This window comes from Notothenia rossii (genome assembly GCF_949606895.1).
Source record: "Notothenia rossii genome assembly, chromosome: 7".
NCBI classification, from domain to species: domain Eukaryota; kingdom Metazoa; phylum Chordata; class Actinopteri; order Perciformes; family Nototheniidae; genus Notothenia; species Notothenia rossii.
In genome coordinates, this window is record NC_136905.1 from 43,681,040 (window position 1) to 43,699,719 (window position 18,680).

General features: G+C 44.5%; 1 protein-coding gene across 1 annotated transcript in view; it reads right to left on the minus strand.

Moving 5' to 3' along the window:
* Window positions 1–229: 229 nt before the first annotated feature.
* Window positions 230–18,680, minus strand: part of LOC307013657 (protein TMEPAI-like) — a 60,793-nt gene continuing 42,342 nt past the window's right edge. Inside the window, exons 3-4 of the mRNA XM_079641133.1 lie at window positions 7,709–7,759; window positions 230–5,954 (exon numbers count right to left, since the gene is read on the minus strand). Coding sequence (XP_079497259.1) covers window positions 5,376–5,954; window positions 7,709–7,759 — 630 coding nt within the window. The 3' untranslated portion in view covers window positions 230–5,375. The remainder of the gene's footprint in view (window positions 5,955–7,708; window positions 7,760–18,680) is intronic.

The window sequence follows — 18,680 nt, forward strand, 5'->3', positions numbered from 1 at the left end:
GAGGACAGATATAATATGTTTGGATTACACGTTACCAGCAGCCGATACGGCAGCAGTACGACTCAGTATAAAGGACATTAGGCCATGTACCACCTGAGGCTGAGTTCACATCCCAGCAGCAGGAGGACGATAAAGAGTGGCAATGACTGCAGTAATCACATTACACAAACTCATTATCTATAAGGCTAGGGGTTGGGGTGGGGGGGGGAGAAGGAGAACACCAGAGTAATCACTTTTAAAGTTTATTCATTACGCTGCAGTTTGACTACAGCATAAGTACAAGCATAAAATCTTTGACTACAACAGCACTTAGAGCAACATTTTTTGATTTTTTTTCTTCTTTTCTGTAAAAGTATTGCAATAACAGACCTTAGGCCTAAAACCTATTACATCACAATTGCTTAAATAAAAAGAGGCAAAAATACACAACAATTTTTTAACCTCTATGTTTGGATATATATACACTGTATGGTTTCTGAATACAGTCATATACTGTATATATATATCTTGATTTGAGCACAGAGGGGAGGGGGGCGAACAAGAAAGATTCATTTTGTAAATAAAGCAAACGGATGTTACAAAACCCATGATGGAAGCAGTCCTATGGTAACTGTCGAGACAGACAATACCAAACTGTTGAGACGTTTATGATAGTTATTATTTCAATCTGGAACGATAAAAACAGCTACTTGTTGTCAGCAGTTGTGTACAAACTTCTGATAAGTGGAAAGAGGGAGCACGCTGCAGATCCAGTCAGTCTGAGCCCCAGTTAGTTCTTCAAGCTAGTGCAGGAAATGAAAAAAGTGTTTAAGAGGAGAGCCGAGCGGGGCTCCAGCCGAAGGTACAATAGAGACTTTTGCAAACTACACACTGCCACTGATGTTTGAGGAGAGGATGCTATGTACATCGTCTACATAAGAATGGACATGCTCTGCGGCTATTGTACAGTGGAGTTATTTTCAGTACTAACTGTAAATAAATGACTACAGATTAAACATGACTTTTGTTACAATATACTGTGCCACATATAACATTGTAATGTAGAAAATAAAAGAAATTATAATAAAGAGAGAAAAGATAAATAACGGCATTTCCACTCGTTTAACACTGGTGCAACATTCCCAGTCTTGACTGAAAAAGGAATGTTCCACTCCTCCTGCTCACCGTCTGAAGTCAGGGCCTGTAACGGAGCTGAAATGCTTGAACCGGAGCCACAGTGTGCTCCACAGATTAATACTTTGGCAGATATACAAGATGACAGCCGAAGTGAACTAAAGAGTAGTTAAGATCTATCAGTATTCTTCCATATCTAGAAGTGCTGACTGCTCTCATGTGTATTGGTCATGTGATCCTAAACTAGACATCCTCAGTTCTTTGTTCATCAATTTACAAATCGAGTAGAAATTCAACCGGAGCCTGGCTAAAGTTGTGGCATGAACAGCAGCTGATGAGAGTCTCTGTAAGGCCTGTGGAACCAGCTGCTGGTGAAGTGAAGCACCGGCTGGTCCGCATGCTGGCAAGACATGAGAGCTTGTTCTTAGAGGAGCAATCCAATAAACAAGTGAATAATATCCTATCTCAACTATTCCTTATACAGAGGTTATCTCATCCTTTTCATAACAGACTATTATTTATAGCAAAATATTATAAGTAGTAATTTGTATTTGTGTTGCAACCATATTGTAAGCATATTTGCAAACCATGTTTTCTCATAAAAAAAGACAAAGCACGTTTTTAACTGTAGGCATTTACAAATGTGATGCTGCCTTCTTAAAATTCTTATATTGTCTATACATTATATTACATTATTCACAACATTTTTGTGGTTTCTACCCATTGGGTAGGATATGTGCATAATATATTCAAGTTATATACAGCACCTTACAAACAAACAAAGAAAGACAGACTACTGAAAAAAGCACCGTTGGAAGTGAGGCACAACGAAGGTGGGAGCTTTTTGAGTGCAAGTGGGTTCCTATGTCTGCTCCACAGCTGGACAAATGACTGGTTGGAACGGCTCCAGCTGTTTTCTCACGAGTGACCACATCTGTCTGGCACAAAGGAAGCAAGCCACCAAATGTATACATCAGATTCAGTCTGAGGCCCAGACCCCTGGAAGCAAGCCACCTCTGAAACACCACTTTACAAAAAGACAGAAATTATGATTTTTGGGCTAACCTCGCTTACTTTCCCATAGCTTCCTGTTCCACTGTGCCAGTCAGGAGTCATGTGACAGGAAGCAGCTGGAAGGTCCCAAGCAGCAGTTGGACTGAGGTGTGGTCTGCTCAAACATGAACATTAGGCACCTTATTTACTCACATAATAGTAACATGCAAACCTCCTTGTAGAAAACATAAAATTCATCTTTATATCCTCAATTTACAAGCTATGACTGCGCAGACAGAACAAGGCGAGAAAACAACATAAGGAAGGAAGAGAGAGGAAGGGGACGCCGTTTGGAGCGGGTGTGTCCACTCAAAGGCTGAAGTGTTGGGATTCACCCAGCTGTGTGTGGAACATAATGAACATTTAACGTGTGTCTCACAGGAAACAAGACCACACTTTGTCTCAATACTTGTGCTTTTGACTGCAGGGACTCAGATTTCTTTCCTAGTAGTTTTTGGATGAGTGGATGGACAGAAGACATGGGGGTGGGGGAGGGGCAGCAGTAGCAACATTATTAGCAGTAGCAGCAACAGCAATAGGAATACACACACACACACACACACACACACACACACACACACACACACACACACACACACACACACACACACACACACACACACACACACACACACACACACACACACACACACACACACACACACACACACACACACACACACACACACACACACACACACACACACACACACACACACACACACACACACACACACACACACACACACAGCTTTCATTCAAACTGACCCAGGCCTGCTCCCCCCCTTCACCCCCCTGAAGGTGTGCAGCTCTGCTTGTTTAAACAGTAACTCATGTCAAATGTGTACAGCTGAAAATTAAACTTTGTAATGCTACTGCTGGTTAAAAATGAGGCTGGTGATATTTTTGAAATCGCCAACAAATCCAACATCAAAGCACAACAAGCATTGTGTGCATTAAAGCTGGAATGCCTTCCCTCTGTGCTGTACAGTACACTGTAGTTCATTTTCACTCACACACATCACATATATTTTTATATTTATTAATTTACCGCTGTCAATTCTAACAATTCCTTCCCTTTGCTAAAAACTACATTGCACAGCTGTTTTATGAAATGATTGACTATCATCTAAAAATGTAACCAACTCACATGTTAGCTTGAATGCTTCTTCTTGGCAATCAAATAATCAAATGAGTCATGGTCCACTAACTATCCTTTCCCCTCATATGAAAGTGATCATGTGATTACAGGTGGTGGTATGAACACTAACAATGGGTCAGGACCTTTTAGCTGAGACATAGAAACACACCCTTTTGGTCTTTGCATGACATTTGTTGACATAAAAAATACATATTGAATAATACCAGCCCCTCCTCTTGTAACCAAGAGACATTAAGACAAAGCCATTTTGAGAGTCTGTATTATATATTTTGTTTTGTCAGATCTTCTATTTGTGTTTATATTTTTGCAATGGCCAAGGACAATAGTGTGTGTGTGTGGGGGTCTCCTGGATCCATGCATCTGTTGCTTTAATGAAAGCTGTGCTAATATGGAACACACACACACACACACACACACACACACACACACACACACACACACACACACACACACACACACACACACACACACACACACACACACACACACACACACACACACACACACACACACACACACACACACACACACACACACACACACACACACACACACACACACCTTTAAAAGGCTTGGCAGGCTCTGCATCATTTGAACACAGATGGAGGGATGGATGATGAACAGTGTTTAGCAGAGACACTGTAAACAAGCTGGGGTGGGGGTTAGAGAGGGGGGCATTGGTGTTGAAAGCAAACAAGATAGAGACAGAAAGCGCAGGAGCAGAGGAGAAGGCAACATTGAGCAGAGTAAAAGGCTCAATTTTCAAAAAGGTTTTCTTTTACAAAAAGGACCCTCCCATAGCCCTTTGACTTCGACCACAGACACTCTTCGTTTAAACCTGATCGCTGTCAGTCTTCATTTTGTGTCGTCCTGTTTTTTTGTGGCTGTGGAAACGTGAAGACGGAGAGCCGAACTTTGTTTTGTGTTTTCATTGGTGGGGTCTGTGTTCAATATGGCTGTTGGCAGAATGAACTGTGCATGTAAAGACGAGCGGTGAGGGGGGAGGAAAGGTTAAGGGTGGGGGGTCTGGACGCAGGAATCAGGAAAAAGTCAGTGTCAGGTGCTCAGAGGTGAGAAGGGAAGAAACTGCTGTGACCAGGCGGCTGGACGGAGAGAAGATATGTTTTCTTGCTATGGAATATTCTTATTCTTGGTTTTCTTGATATCAAAGAAGCTTTTGTTAGCATGGAGCAGCTCCTTGGTGTAGCAAGCTAGTAGGGAAGGTTTGGTCCGCCCAGCTGCTGGTCACAGGGCAGATCCCCCCACAGACCTGTATGTCTCACTGTGGTGAAGCACACACGTTGTAGGCTGGGTACCAGCTTTTCTTGCTGTTTTCAAAAAAGGAAGGGAATAAGCTTATAATACTTGTTTTGCTCCCAACTGTTTAAACAACTTTGGAGGCAAAGTTCAGTCAGTCATTCCATTCATGAAAAGGACAACAAAAGAAGAAAACAAACATAAAAACAAACACATCATCATCATAACATAGCATCATTTCCCTCTTCTCTTTACAAAAAAAGATAGTGCAACTTTTAGATAACTTTTCTTTTTATGTGTTGAATGTTAGAACAAGTTGTTTTTCTCCCTTTGCTTTGCTTCCCCTTGAACCTTGGCACTAAGACTTGGGTTTGTAAGTCTCTTGTTTTGTTGTGTTCTCTGTAGGTCCTTGATTCTCACTTCTCGCTTTGTGCACAGATCCCGGTCCGAAAAAAGAAACAAAAAAGGAAAACATCGCCCTCAGATCCCAGGGACAGCGCCGCCTCCTGAGGGGACAAAAAAGCATATCGTTCCCATCGGTGCTAGCAGTGTTTTCTCATGTAGAGGACAGGAAGTCTCCGCAGTGCATACTTCCTGCCACAAGTGCTCTCTGTGTGAAGGACAGAGGGAGTTCCTCTCTGATCTGTAGCTCAGGCTGAGATTCTTTGTGCATGGTGGGAGTGTGGAGAGGACACGAGACAGAGACACTGCTTCCAGGGACCAGGTGGAGAGGACAGACAGCGTTCAGTCCGGGGTGTGTGGCCCCCCCCCCGCCCCCCTGGCCTTTTCTTCACACCAGGTCCTCTGGTTGGCCATCCTTGGCAGGTACTATTGTGCTTTCTGATTGGCTCTGCTGCTGGATGGTACGGCCCCCTGGCCCCCCCCCCCTCTGGTTATTGCTGTGCTGGTGTAGAAAGAACGCTGAGCCGGGGTAGTGGCCCATCACCTCGCTGTATGCCGGGGGGGGCCCCTCCATGCGCCCGTGGCTGCTGGAGTTGGCCGCACTGATGCCCGAGTTACTGCTGGGGGGCCTGGGCCCGCCCCCTCCCATTCCTCCCCCTACTCCCCCCACCCCTCCCAGGCTCCCCCCTCCTCCCATGTCGATCAAGTCACTGTCGTAGATGGTCCGGTTGGGGGGGGCCCTCACAGACTCGCGATTCAGCTCCATCTGCTGCTCGGGGTCCCGGAGCTGCAGGGTGCAGGGCCCCTGGTAGGGGGGCGGCTCCTCGCCGTCTGACAGCGAGATGGTGGGGGGCAGGTCGATCTGGTGCTGCAGGTAGGGGTAGGTGGGCTGGAAGCGACTGAAGCGGTCGCGTTGCATGAAAGAGGGGGCGGTGAAGCGCTCCCTGGCCTGAGGGGCGTACAACACCTGAGAGGGGGGGGGGGGGGAGAAAACTTATTTTTTTATATGTACCACAATACATGGATATAAACCAAACAGATGAAGGGTTATTCATGTTGTAATAATCATGTACAAAATTGAACAAACAACTTAAACTTCTATTTAATGATCAATAACATCCTGCCTGGCCTCAGTGTCATTTTGTATTGAGACTGCTGACGTCACTTTATTCAAATATGCCTATTCCCAACCCCAAATGTTGGATTTACACAGTGGGGCAAAAAAGTATTTAGCCAGCCACCAATTGTGCAAGTTCTCCCACTTAAAAAGATGAGGCCTGTAATTTTCATCCTAGGTAATACTCAACTATGAGAAACAAAATGAGAAGAAAAAAAGCCAGAAAATCACATTGTCTGATTTTTAAAGACTTTATTTGCAAATTATGGTGGAAAATAAGTATTTGGTCACCTACAAACAAACAAGATTTCTGGCTCTCACAGACCTGTAACTTCTTCTTTAAGAGCCTCCTCTGTCCTCCACTCGTTAACTGTATTAATGGCACCTGTTTGAACTCGTTATCAGTATAAAAGACACCTGTCCACAACCTCAAACAGTCACACTCCAAACTCCACTATGGCCAAGACCAAAGAGCTGTCAAAGGACACCAGAAACAAAATTGTAGACCTGCACCAGGCTGGGAAGACTGAATCTGCAATAGGTTAGGAGCTTGGTGTGAAGAAATCAACTGTGGGAGCAATTATTAGAAAATGGAAGACATGCAAGGCCTCTCTCATCTTTTTAAGTGGGAGAGCTTGCACAATTGGTGGCTGACTAAATACTTTTTTGCCCCACTGTGTGTGTATAAATATATATATATATATAAATATATAATATATATATATATATATATATATATATATATAAATAAAAGTTATATATATATATATATATAAATAAAAGTTATAAGTGAACCAGTATAATGCAATGCAAACACTTAATCCTGTTGCAGCACTCACCAATGTATTAGCATTTCATGATTGAAGACATAACCATGTCATTACAGTGACGGGTAAAAGAACCAAAGTGTCTGATAAAAGCCGGTAACATTAAACATATCCCTCCCCCCCAGCTTTAGTCAAGAGATCTTCCCCTCTTCAGACTGTGACTATGATCCATTTCTTCATCTCTGCCCAATTCAACACATTGTTTTAAACAGAAAGCTGCTGAAATAAGGAGAGAGGAAAGGAGAGTACAGAGAGGAAAGGAGAAGAAAGAGACGTGCAGATAAGGGGGGGGGGGTGTACAGCTGAAAGAGAGAGCCAGCAGAGCAGGGCAGCTCTCAGACGGCTGTCTAGACAGTGTCAGGGGAGGTGTTGCTGATTAATGACGCACCTACCCCCCCCCCCCCCCCCCCCCCCCCATACACACTCAGCCCCCTCCCCTGCATCTATCAGCCACCCACACTCCGGGCTGTGTCCCTGTGTGCATGTATCTCCTGTCCCGTCTCATCCCCTCCTGTCCCCTCTCGTCCCCTCTTCCTGTCCCCTCTTCCAAAGTCCCTTGCCAGCTTAACTTCTCACACAGAAATATACCATAAGCAACGTATCAATCCTTTCATGTGGTACCTGTTGCTACCCCACTGTCATAGTGCTGTAAATATCTGACCCTAGATACAATATTTGATTGGTTGTAAACATGAGGTGTAGCTGTGGACCTGCTCCATCGGCCCCTCACAGTAACGGTGTGGCTGGTTTAATAGGGGTCAGTGTGGGGGAGCTTACCTCTGAGGCACCTTGTCGTGAGCTGCTTTCTGAAGGCCACAGACACCCTTCCTACACATGGGGAAAAACACAAGAAAACAAGAGTAAGGCTGAGGTTTAATAATGTTACGCACCCGTCTGAAGCTTGTAAGCAAGAGAAGATTTATTTAGATATTTTTATATCTATGATATTTTCAAAAAAGACATTGCTGTAACTTTATTTTAATATTGAACAAGAAATACTCTACATACTTTAGAATGTTTTGATGTATTTAAAAACGTGTCACATTTACTGATAAAGCTTTAGAAATCAACAATAATTTCTGCACGGCTGTTTGTTATGTCTGGGATGAATTCTGATGAAGACAAAAGGAACAAAAGGAAGTCTCCCATCGTAAACAGGCAAGATAAAAGCAACGCTCAAATAACTGCAGGTTCCCTTTCTCTACATTTGACTTGAGGATCTTTTTTAGGGTGCCACAGTCAACGTGTATGTAGAACAACTGAAACATGAAAAGGAGGAGCAACACACTGTGAGGAGCAACACACTGTTCTGGTTCATGTGTCTGCTCTCTCTCTACAGGCTGCTTTCTGATGATGTATTCACTTCTGTGCACAGAGAGAGCAGAGATGAAACAGACAAGATGAGATGTTATTACTGGAATATGAATAATCATTAATGGGACATGGAAGCATGCAAAAGCTTTTATCCGATTGTCAGAGACTGATCTAGTGCTGAAAATATCCATGGACCTATAATTCTGCACTATGCCAATTTCTATGGGTTTTTTGTGTGTGTGTGTGTGTGTGTGTGTGTGTGTGTGTGTGTGTGTGTGTGTGTGTGTGTGTGTGTGTGTGTGTGTGTGTGTGTGTGTGTGTGTCAGAGTGTCAGTCAGAATGTCGGCGTGTCAGCATCGGGGCAGAACCTCCGCTGTCTAGACGGCACTGTAGTGAATTAAACATCAAGGCCTGACAGAGTCTGGCTCCGAAGAAACCAATTCAGCGAGTCCCCTCACAGACAAGACTGAGACTAAAAGGGTCATTTAGCCCGGCGCAGATGTTGAACCCTTAATTTGGGGAAAATATCGGACAAAGAGAAGTTTTTAGCTTGCTTCAAGGTCCAATGCATTATGCACCCGTGGCAAGCTACAAGCGCCCTCTGCTGGACAGACCCGGAAGGTCATCAACAATGACTTGTCATATCTATTACACACTCCCCTTTAAAACAGATGTCGTCCCGACATTATAATCCACAATATTAGGCCTATATGTCAGCAACATCTATAAACATTTATTAAGCACATACTACTGCTCAGTTTGGCAAAAGTGTACACACTTAATTTACACATTTAAGCCCTTGGCTTAGTAGAAAGTCCATCATTGTGTGTGGCGTATATGGTTGTGTCTACCAAGCTTTCCTTCCTCAGTCCATAGGTGTCTGAAGTGTATATAGTAAGTAAGTAAGTAAGTAAAAGTTTATTTCTAAAGCACCCCTCCCAGCACGAATGCACAGTGCTGTACAAAATATAGCAGTCAAAACAATTAGGCCAATATGGCACTAAGGCATAATAATAACAAAGCATAACATGACAGGAAAATAGAATAAAAACTTAAAAACAATATACAAACATGAAACCAAGTGCAAGAGAACCAGTGATCGACAGTGACAGGACAGCGACGTGATGAACGGCCTAAGACTGCTCAAACGCCTGCTTAAATAAGTGCGTCTTTAGGTGTCCCTTGAACAGGTTGAGGGAGGGAGCCGATCTCAGGACCGGGGTAAGTGCGTTCCAGAGTCTAGGGGCGGCCGCCCCAAACGCCCGGTCCCCCCTGGTCTTTAGTCGGGTCCTGGGCACTGCCAGAAGCCCCTGGTCAGAGGACCTCAGCGAACGAGTGTTTTGGTGTGGTGGAATGAGCTCGCTGATGTAGGCTGGGGCTTGGCCGTTTAGAGCTTTGTATGAGATAATCAGGATCTTGTACTGGATCCTGAAATGAACTGGTAGCCAGTGCAGGGAGGCTAGAATGGGGGTGATATGGCAGGATTTTTTAGACCTGGTGATTAAGCGGGCGGCAGCGTTTTGAACCAGCTGCAGACGGTGAACAGAGGCTTTGCTGAGACAGGTGAAAAGTGAATTACAGTAGTCTAACCGGGATGATATGAATGCGTGGACAGCCATTTCAAGCTCTGCATGAGACACAATGGACCTGAGTTTAGCGATGTTGCGGATGTGGAAAAAACAGTTGCGGGTCAGTGAGGAAACATGTTTGTCCATGTTCATAGCCTGGTCGAAGAACACCCCAAGATTTCTGATGTGGGGGTGAACGTTGGTGGTGAGGGGCCCCATTAGGTTTTTTACCTTGGCTGCTAGGGAGTCTGAGGCAATTATAAGTACCTCTGTCTTCGCCGCATTTAGCTGGAGGAAATTTCTCCCCATCCAGCCCTCAATGGCAGCTAGACAGTCCAGTAGGATGTTAATTTTCTGCATGTTTTGCGGAGTGAAGGACACATACAGCTGGATATCATCAGCGTAGCAGTGGTAGGACACACCCTTAAAGCTGCTGATGATAGAGCCAAGGGGGAGCAAATATAAGGCCCAGAGGAGCGGGGCCAAGATGGAACCCTGTGGTACCCCACAGGGTAGGGGAGCAGGGTCAGAAGTGAACGAACCAACGGCCACTGAGAATGACCTTCCTCCGAGATATGAGGAAAACCAATCTAGGGCTCTCCCTGAAATGCCCACCCACTCTCTAAGCCTATCCAGCATGATGCTGTGGTCCACAGTATCAAATGCTGCGCTGAGGTCTAACATGATCAGCACAGCGCATTCACCCGAGTCTGCAGCCATCAGGATGTCGTTAGAGACCCTGAGGAGTGCAGTCTCAGTGGAATGCTTCGTGCGGAAACCAGATTGAAATTTATCTAGGGTGTTAGTGTTGGCCAGAAAAGCGTTGAGCTGGTTCGCAACAACCTTTTCAAGCACTTTGGAGGTGAAAGGCAGCTTAGAAATAGGTCTATAGTTTTTTGGGAGAGAGGGGTCCAGGTTAGGTTTCTTAAGGAGGGGCTCGACAACCGCCTGCTTAAAATATGAAGGGACAGAGCCAGATTCAAGAGAAAAGTTAATGATGGAAACCAAACCGGGGCCAACAGAGTTGATTGCTTCTTTCAGGATGGAGGTGGGGATGACATCTAGTGGACTGGAAGAGCGTTTCATGGAATTAACTATGTCAATGAGATCTTGAAGGGAAATAGGGGCAAAACAGTTCAAAGTTGAATGCCTGGCTGGGCAGGTGGGGAGGGGGGAGAGGGAGGGGGAAATGCTGGCTCTCACATCCGCAACCTTGTTTACAAAGAACAAGAGAAAGTCATTACAATCCTCATTTGAGAAAACAGGGATGGGGGGGAGAGGAGAACTAACAATGTTGTTGATGGTCTTAAACAGGATGCTAGGATTGTGCTTACTGGATGTAATGATATCAGAGAAGTAGGCTGCCCTGGCATCTCTAACCATGTTGTTGTATTCAGACATAAGGTCCTTTAGGTAAAGGCGGTGCACCTGGAGATGGGTAGATTTCCAGAGACGCTCTACTTTACGGCATTTCTGTCTAAAATTGTAGATGTTTTCATTTAACCAGGGGGAGTGGTTAACTGCTAACAGCTTTCTAGTAACCATGGGGGCGACCTCGTCTAGAATACTAGAGCAGTGGGTGTTAAAGGAGTTAACCATGAGATCTATGTCGACATGGGAGGGGTTTACTATGTTGCTGTCAAATTTAGAGGCGAATTTATTCGCTGTCAGGCTGTTGATAACGCGCGAGCATTTAACTCGCTTCCCCAGAACAACGTCATTATCAAACAGTGTGTTAAACAGGACACAATAATGATCAGAGACAGTCAACTCTTCAGTGCAAATCGAATTAATCTTTAAACCAGTAGTAAATACAAGATCAAGCGTATTACCTTTTGCATGGGTGGGACCAGAAACATGTTGCGTAAAGTTAAATGATTCTGTGACATTCAAAAAGTTTACAGCAAAGGAGTCCGAGCTATCGTTGACGTGAACGTTAAAATCCCCAACCATCAAAACTCTATCAAAGCGGATGATGGAAGCTAAAAAATGTCCGAAATCCGTAATAAAATTTGCGTTTCTGCCCGGAGGGCGATAGATCAAAATGCAGTAGAAAGGGTTGGCGCGACCAACTTTGGAGACTGAGACCTCAAAAGTGGAGAAAGTTCCGCAGCTCACTGAACGTGTAGAGAAGCCGTCCCTGTTTATTATGGCAAGGCCCCCGCCTCGGCCTGTTGTTCGCGGGACACAGGAGTAAGAGCAGTCCGGGGGACATAGTTCGTTGAGAGCAGCACATTCCTCGGTCTTCTGCCACGTCTCCGTGATGAACAGAAAGTCCAAGTCCTTAGATGTGAAGAGATCATTCAGAGCGAACGATTTGTTAGCGATTGAACGGGCATTCAACAGACCCACGCTGATGTTATCGGAGCCGGCCCTCCCGATGGTGGAAGCCCGAGGTAGAGAACGCAGACACCCAGGCACTGAAGCCACACTGGAGAACACTGCGCGTCTTCTTACCGGGACGAAAGCCGGGAGCTGCATCGAGGAGGCAGGTAGAATTGGACGGAGACAGGACGGTCTCACAGTACAGCCAGCCGCCGTGGATACGGCGAGGAGTGCAGACCAGGGACGATCACAGGTAAGATTTCTCAGTCTCACCGAAACGCCCGCTCGTCTACCCCGTTTTCGCGTACGCTTCGTCCGGGTGCAGCCAGGGCAGGGAGCCCAGACAGCCCGAGGCGGATGTTGGCGTAGGGCGCCATGAGCGCTCCAGAAATCATAGTGGTGTTGCACGGGGGATAACGCTGAGAAACCGATATCCAGCAGAGTCTGACGAGCATAAACTCTAGCCGATTTGGCACTTTTTAGAAAGGACGTTACAAACAAAACCACGAAAAACAGAAGAGGTAGGAAGCGGTAGGAAGGAAGAGGTAGGAAGCGAAAATGACGAGCTGCCAACACAGGCGCGGCCATCTTGCTTGGCGTACGTATATGTGTGTATGTGATCACTCTACATGCTTCTTCAAAAGTCCAGGAGTATGTCTGGTGTGTGTGTGTGTGTGTATAGGCATATCTTTCAGTACCCAGGAACAACAGGCTGGTAGTTAAACTGCTGTACCAGAGTCATCCATGTACTTATGGCTGGCACTGTAGCATAGGGCAGTGGCGGGTACCAGTATACGGTGTTAGCACTGCAACAAACTGGATTGCCTAGCTGATCGTATGTGAAGAATGTCGTAGGTCGTCTGTCTCTCACAGGTCGCTAAAATCCAATGTCAGTGTCATTGCTATCTTCATTTTGAACAGATGAAAGTAGTGCCGGTGTTCTCTCTCCCAAAGCAATCTCCTCTTGAGCCCCTTGGCCCGACATGTCCTCCTCATTCAGAACATCACCTCCGCCCTGAGCCTCTTGTAGCTGGGGTATGCCTTGTTGCTGATGCTCTACATCCTGGGAGGTTTCTGTAATTTCCACTTCGGGATCCTTTCTGTGGGTATTTACCTGAGGCTGCATTACAGGCAGAGGTTGGACCCTGGGCATGTGATAATATTCACAGCCATCATTGCTGTCACTTCCATCGTCGTCCTGATGTGGTTGTTCTCTGTCCCTACTTGTTCTAGTTGTAATTTCTCTTTTTGACTTTGCAGGTTGTAGCCGTATCTCTAAGGGCAGATCGTCACGTGGCAACAGGCAACCCTGTCTCCTAAAAATTACGTTGCCACAGAACTAAACTGCATTCACAATTACGTTTAGCTAGAAACGTATTTCCTCCCACGTGACGTTCGTTATGAACGTATCTCAAATACGTTTATTTTCTACATATCTTCTAGAAACATATTTTCTCGCACGTTACGTTTCTTATGAACGTATCATAAATACGTTTATTTTCTACATATCTTTGCCGTTTATTTTTCTTGCTTATAATAATGACAATAGTCATTTATAAATATCATTTTAGAGCACACATTTGAAATCAGTAGGCGAGGCTGTAATTTCGCCAGCTGTTACTCTCATGAGCGAGGCAGAAAATAGCTTTAACATGCCAAAAAGCTGTTGTGTCGTTTATTGCACCTCAAACATTAAAACGAATCCAGAGTTACGTGTTTCTGTACTTCCTCTAATAAGAAAGGACAGTAACAGAAGATCTCTGTGACGCCAGATGTGGTGTTGTTTATGCGATATGATATCCGAAAAAAAATTCAGTTTAGGATGGCCGAAGACACTACACTACCCATAATCCCCAGCTATCGTTTGGGACTACAGTCCCGTTGACACACCCCGTGATTAATCTTCAAGCTCTGGGATTTAATGTTGGAGTGGCAGTGCGCCAAGGTTACGCTGAGCATCAAGCTCTTTGAAATGGAACGAAACCACGGCAGACTATTCAAAACTGGACTCGAATGACCCCCCCCCCCCCCCCCAGAAATACACATGCTGGCTATTGTGTTTCGCAACATGTTCTCTATGGCACGTCTATACTGGGAATTGTAGTTTTAAAACACGTTTTTCCCAAAATTAAAGTTGACAGTATTAAACTGTGTACAGCCCTGGAGGTTTCGGCGATAGGAAACACATTGGTGTGTACAAATGTAACACATGTAATTACTAAATGGGTGAAAATCGCTTGTATCCATAATGGGCAGCATTAATACCCACATGACAGCTCATTGTTACTTTGTAATTCTATTCCACTACAATTCAGAGGTTAACCTGGTATTTTTACTCCACTACATTTATTTTAGTTACTTTGCAGATTCTGATTAATGATGTGAAATATAAACAACCCTTAAAGCAGACTTTAGTTACACCTGAGTAAAATTCAAGGAAAGGTGATTGTCAAATGCCAACAATCAGGAGAGATATTTGATAGTTGGTGCTTAAGACTAAACATTTAACTGCAGATCTCTATAAAGTATATTCAATTCTCGTTATTCTCTACTAATAGTTAATTAAAAACTGTATATAATTGCTATTTTGCACATCCCTTTCAAGATTTTCTAAGGTTTATTTAAATATCATATACACAACTACGGTGTAGTTATGCAATGAATGACAAACTTGGGTCACAGGTTACTCAACAGTGCATTACAAGAAATCTATCAATATGTGTGTGTACCTCCACCATTAAACTGTCAAATTCTGCACATTTCTTATACTATCTACATACATAAGAGTATAATATCAGTTAAAGTAAGTGCTTCAACATAGTTAACATTGCAGGAAAGCAATATATTAGACGTTAAGTACTTTGTCAGGCTTAATATTTATCTGTAGATAGATATCCCCAAAGCTTTTTTCTTATTTGAAAGAAGACCTTAACCTAAAGTATTCTTTAATGTGTTAATAAAGGTTAAATAGTTTGTCTGTTTTGCACATCCTCCTATTAATATCTTTGTACATCCAGCACTAAACTGTTTTATTGTAGAGATCACTTACAGTATCTTCTGGATTTTTTTATATTCTATATTTCTATCATTGACATTCTACTTTCCCCCTATGAAAGTATGTACTCTTAATATTTTTTTCATCAAATAACATTATTCAACCAAAATAATTCAATAACGTGCTTTAACCACTAGGTGGTGCACACAAGGTACACACAGCATACTAATAATAACTTTGTATTATTAGTGTAGGACACTTATGTATGTATAACATCTGAAGATGTGTAGTTTTATTCATGTTTTTACATAATTTTACAGGATATTGCTATACTATTTCTCATGTTTTACTTCTACACATTAATATCTGATTTGTAAAACATCACAGACAGAAAGGCATATCCGTCATTTAATGGTAAGCTATTGAAATTGTGATTCCATAGATGTGTCTCCCATCACCCAAATCCCATGACTATTCTCTCAACTCAGTATTTACATTCTTATATTCAAAGAAAATCAGTAATATCTTTAAAACGACAAGTCCTTTTCTATCAGCTGTGCACCGTTATGGTGTAAATGTAACCTATCTACCAATTGGATAAAATATAAAAGTCAGCCGAATTACTATTGATACTGCAAAGAGACGTATTTTGTGAAAAGAAATGCAAGATGTTGTTTAATTGTTGATATATTTATGATCCACGTCACATATTCAGTTTTGGCGGCAGTTCTTCAAGTTTGTCCAGAAGTCTTCTCATCAGGGCTCTATAAATAAAGAACTATGGCAGATGTGTAATATTTAATGCAGCCGAACCGTGTATTACAATGCCGTTATGTGATGAGTTCCAAAGAGAAAAGCAAGAACACTCGGAATAACGTTTTTGTTTTTTTTTAATTCGGATTTCATATCACATTGACATCATATACCAACATGCATTGCGGCTATAACATCCAATCAACGAGTTTCAAGCCGGGATATCTTGGGTAATCTGTTCAGTGGTGTGTATCGCTCGAAATGTCCCTTTATAGGCCTACGTCTGTTTCCGGTGACTTTATTGACGGCTAAAAAGCATGTTAAAAAGCCCAAGATTATAGAATTAAACGAATAAATAAAAACAAGGATAATTGTGTGTTATTGTTGAGTAAATAACAGTGTGTTATTTAGAAAAGAATAACAAATTAGAAGGAAAAAAAGATTTTAAAAAATACAGATTTCAGTATTTTGAGGCTCTAAGCCCCATTTATTTTCCTCACAGACGGGAAAAAAAGTCAGACATTATACGATTTAAAATAAAAACATAAAACACTGGCATGTAATTTACGTTAATGGTTTTATAAATATTGGGCAATGATGGAGACACTTGGAGGAGAGTGATTGGGAGGAACGGCCCCCCTGATCTGAACCGGAGTGGTGGTTTGTTACTGGACTTCTGTGCTAGTCATGGATTGGCCATAACAAAAACCATGTTCGAACATAAGGATGCTCATAAGTGTACGTGGTACCAGAGCACCCTTGGCAGAAGGTCCATGATCGATTTCGTTATCGTATCATCGGACCTGAGGCCGTATGTTTTGGACACTCGGGTAAAGAGAGGGGCGGAGTTGTCAACTGATCACCATCTGGTGCTGAGTTGGGTCGAGTGGCGGGGGAAGCCTCTGGATAGACCTGGTAAGCCCAAACGTGTAGTTCGGGTGAACTGGGAACGTCTGGAGGAGGCCCAAGTTCAGGAGGCCTTCAACTCACACCTCCGGCGGAGCTTTTCGGGCATTCCTGTGGAGGTTAGGGACATTGAACCAATCTCCCGGGGGGAGGTCACTGAGGTCGTCAAACAACTTCACAGTGGCAAAGCCCCGGGGGGGGATGAGATCCGCCCAGAAATGCTGAAGGCTCTGGGTGTTGAGGGACTGTCATGGTTGACACGTCTCATCAACGTTGCGTGGAAGTCGGAAACAGTACCGAAGGAGTGGCAGACCGGGGTGGTGGTTCCCCTTTTTAAAAAGGGGGATCAGAGGGTGTGTGCCAATTACAGAGGCATCACACTACTCAGCCTCCCCGGGAAAGTTTACTCTAAGGTACTCGAAAGGAGGGTCAGGCCGATTGTCGAACCTCAGATTGAGGAGGAACAATGCGGATTCCGTCCTGGTCGTGGAACGACGGATCAGTTTTTTACTCTCGCAAGGATCCTGGAGGGGGCCTCGGAGTACGCTTATCCAGTCTACATGTGTTTTGTAGACTTGGAGAAGGCGTATGACCGGATTCCCAGGGAGTCACTGTGGGAGGTTCTGCGGGAGTATGGGGTGAGGGGGTCTCTACTCAAGGCCATCCAATCTCTGTACTCCCAAAGCGAGAGCTGTGTCCGGGTCCTCGGCAGTAAGTCGGACCCATTTTCGGTGAGGGTTGGCCTCCGCCAGGGCTGCGCTTTGTCACCAATCCTGTTTGTAATATACATGGATCGGATTTCGAGGCGTAGTCGTGGGGGAGGGGGTCTGCAGTTCGGTGGACTAAGGATTGCACCACTGCTTTTTGCAGGTGATGTGGTTCTGATGGCTTCATCGGTCTGCGACCTTCAGCACTCACTGGATCGGTTCGCAACCGAGTGTGAAGCGGCTGGGATGAGGATCAGCACCTCCAAATCTGAGGCCATGGTTCTCAGCAGGAAACCGATGGACTGTCCACTCCAAGTAGGGAATGAGTCCTTACCCCAAGTGAAGGAGTTCAAGTATCTCGGGGTCTTGTTCTCGAGTGAGGGAACAATGGAGCGTGAGATGGGTCGGAGAATCGGAGCAGCGGGAGCGGTACTGCAGTCGCTGTACTGCAGTCGCTGTACCGCACCGTTGTGACGAAAAGGGAGCTGAATCAGAAGGCAAAGCTCTCTGTCTACCGCGCCATTTTCGTTCCTACCCTCACCTATGGTCATGAAGGATGGTTCATGACCGAAAGAACGAGATTGCGGGTACAAGCGGCCGAGATGGGTTTTCTCCGCTGGGTGGCTGGTGTCTCCCTTAGGGATAAGGTGAGAAGTTCGGTCATCCGGGAGGGACTCGGAGCTGAACCGCTCCTCCTTCGCGTCGAAAGGAGCCAGTTGAGGTGGTTCGGGCACCTAGTTAGGATGCCACCTGGGCGCCTCCCTAGGGAGGTGTTCCAGGCACGTCCAGCTGGGAAGAGACCAAGGGGTAGACCTAGAATCAGATGGAGGGATTATATCTCTTCGCTGGCCTGGGAGCGCCTTGGGATCCCCCAGTCAGCCACGGATAAGCGGGAGAAGATGGATGGATGGATGGTTTTTAATAATAGATGAGTGAAATCTACATCACTTTACAGCCCCGCCCACTTTTGGGGAAACCAACGCTGTCATTTCAACAGCGATCAAGCCTGAAGCCACAGAGATCTTCTGTTACTGTACTGTCCTTTCTTCTTAGAGGAATTACAGAAACACGTAACTCTGGATTTGTTTTAATGTTTGAGGTGCAATAAACGACACAGCAGCTTTTTGGCATGTTAAAACTATTATTTTCTGCGTCGCTCATGAGAGTAACAGCTGGCGAAA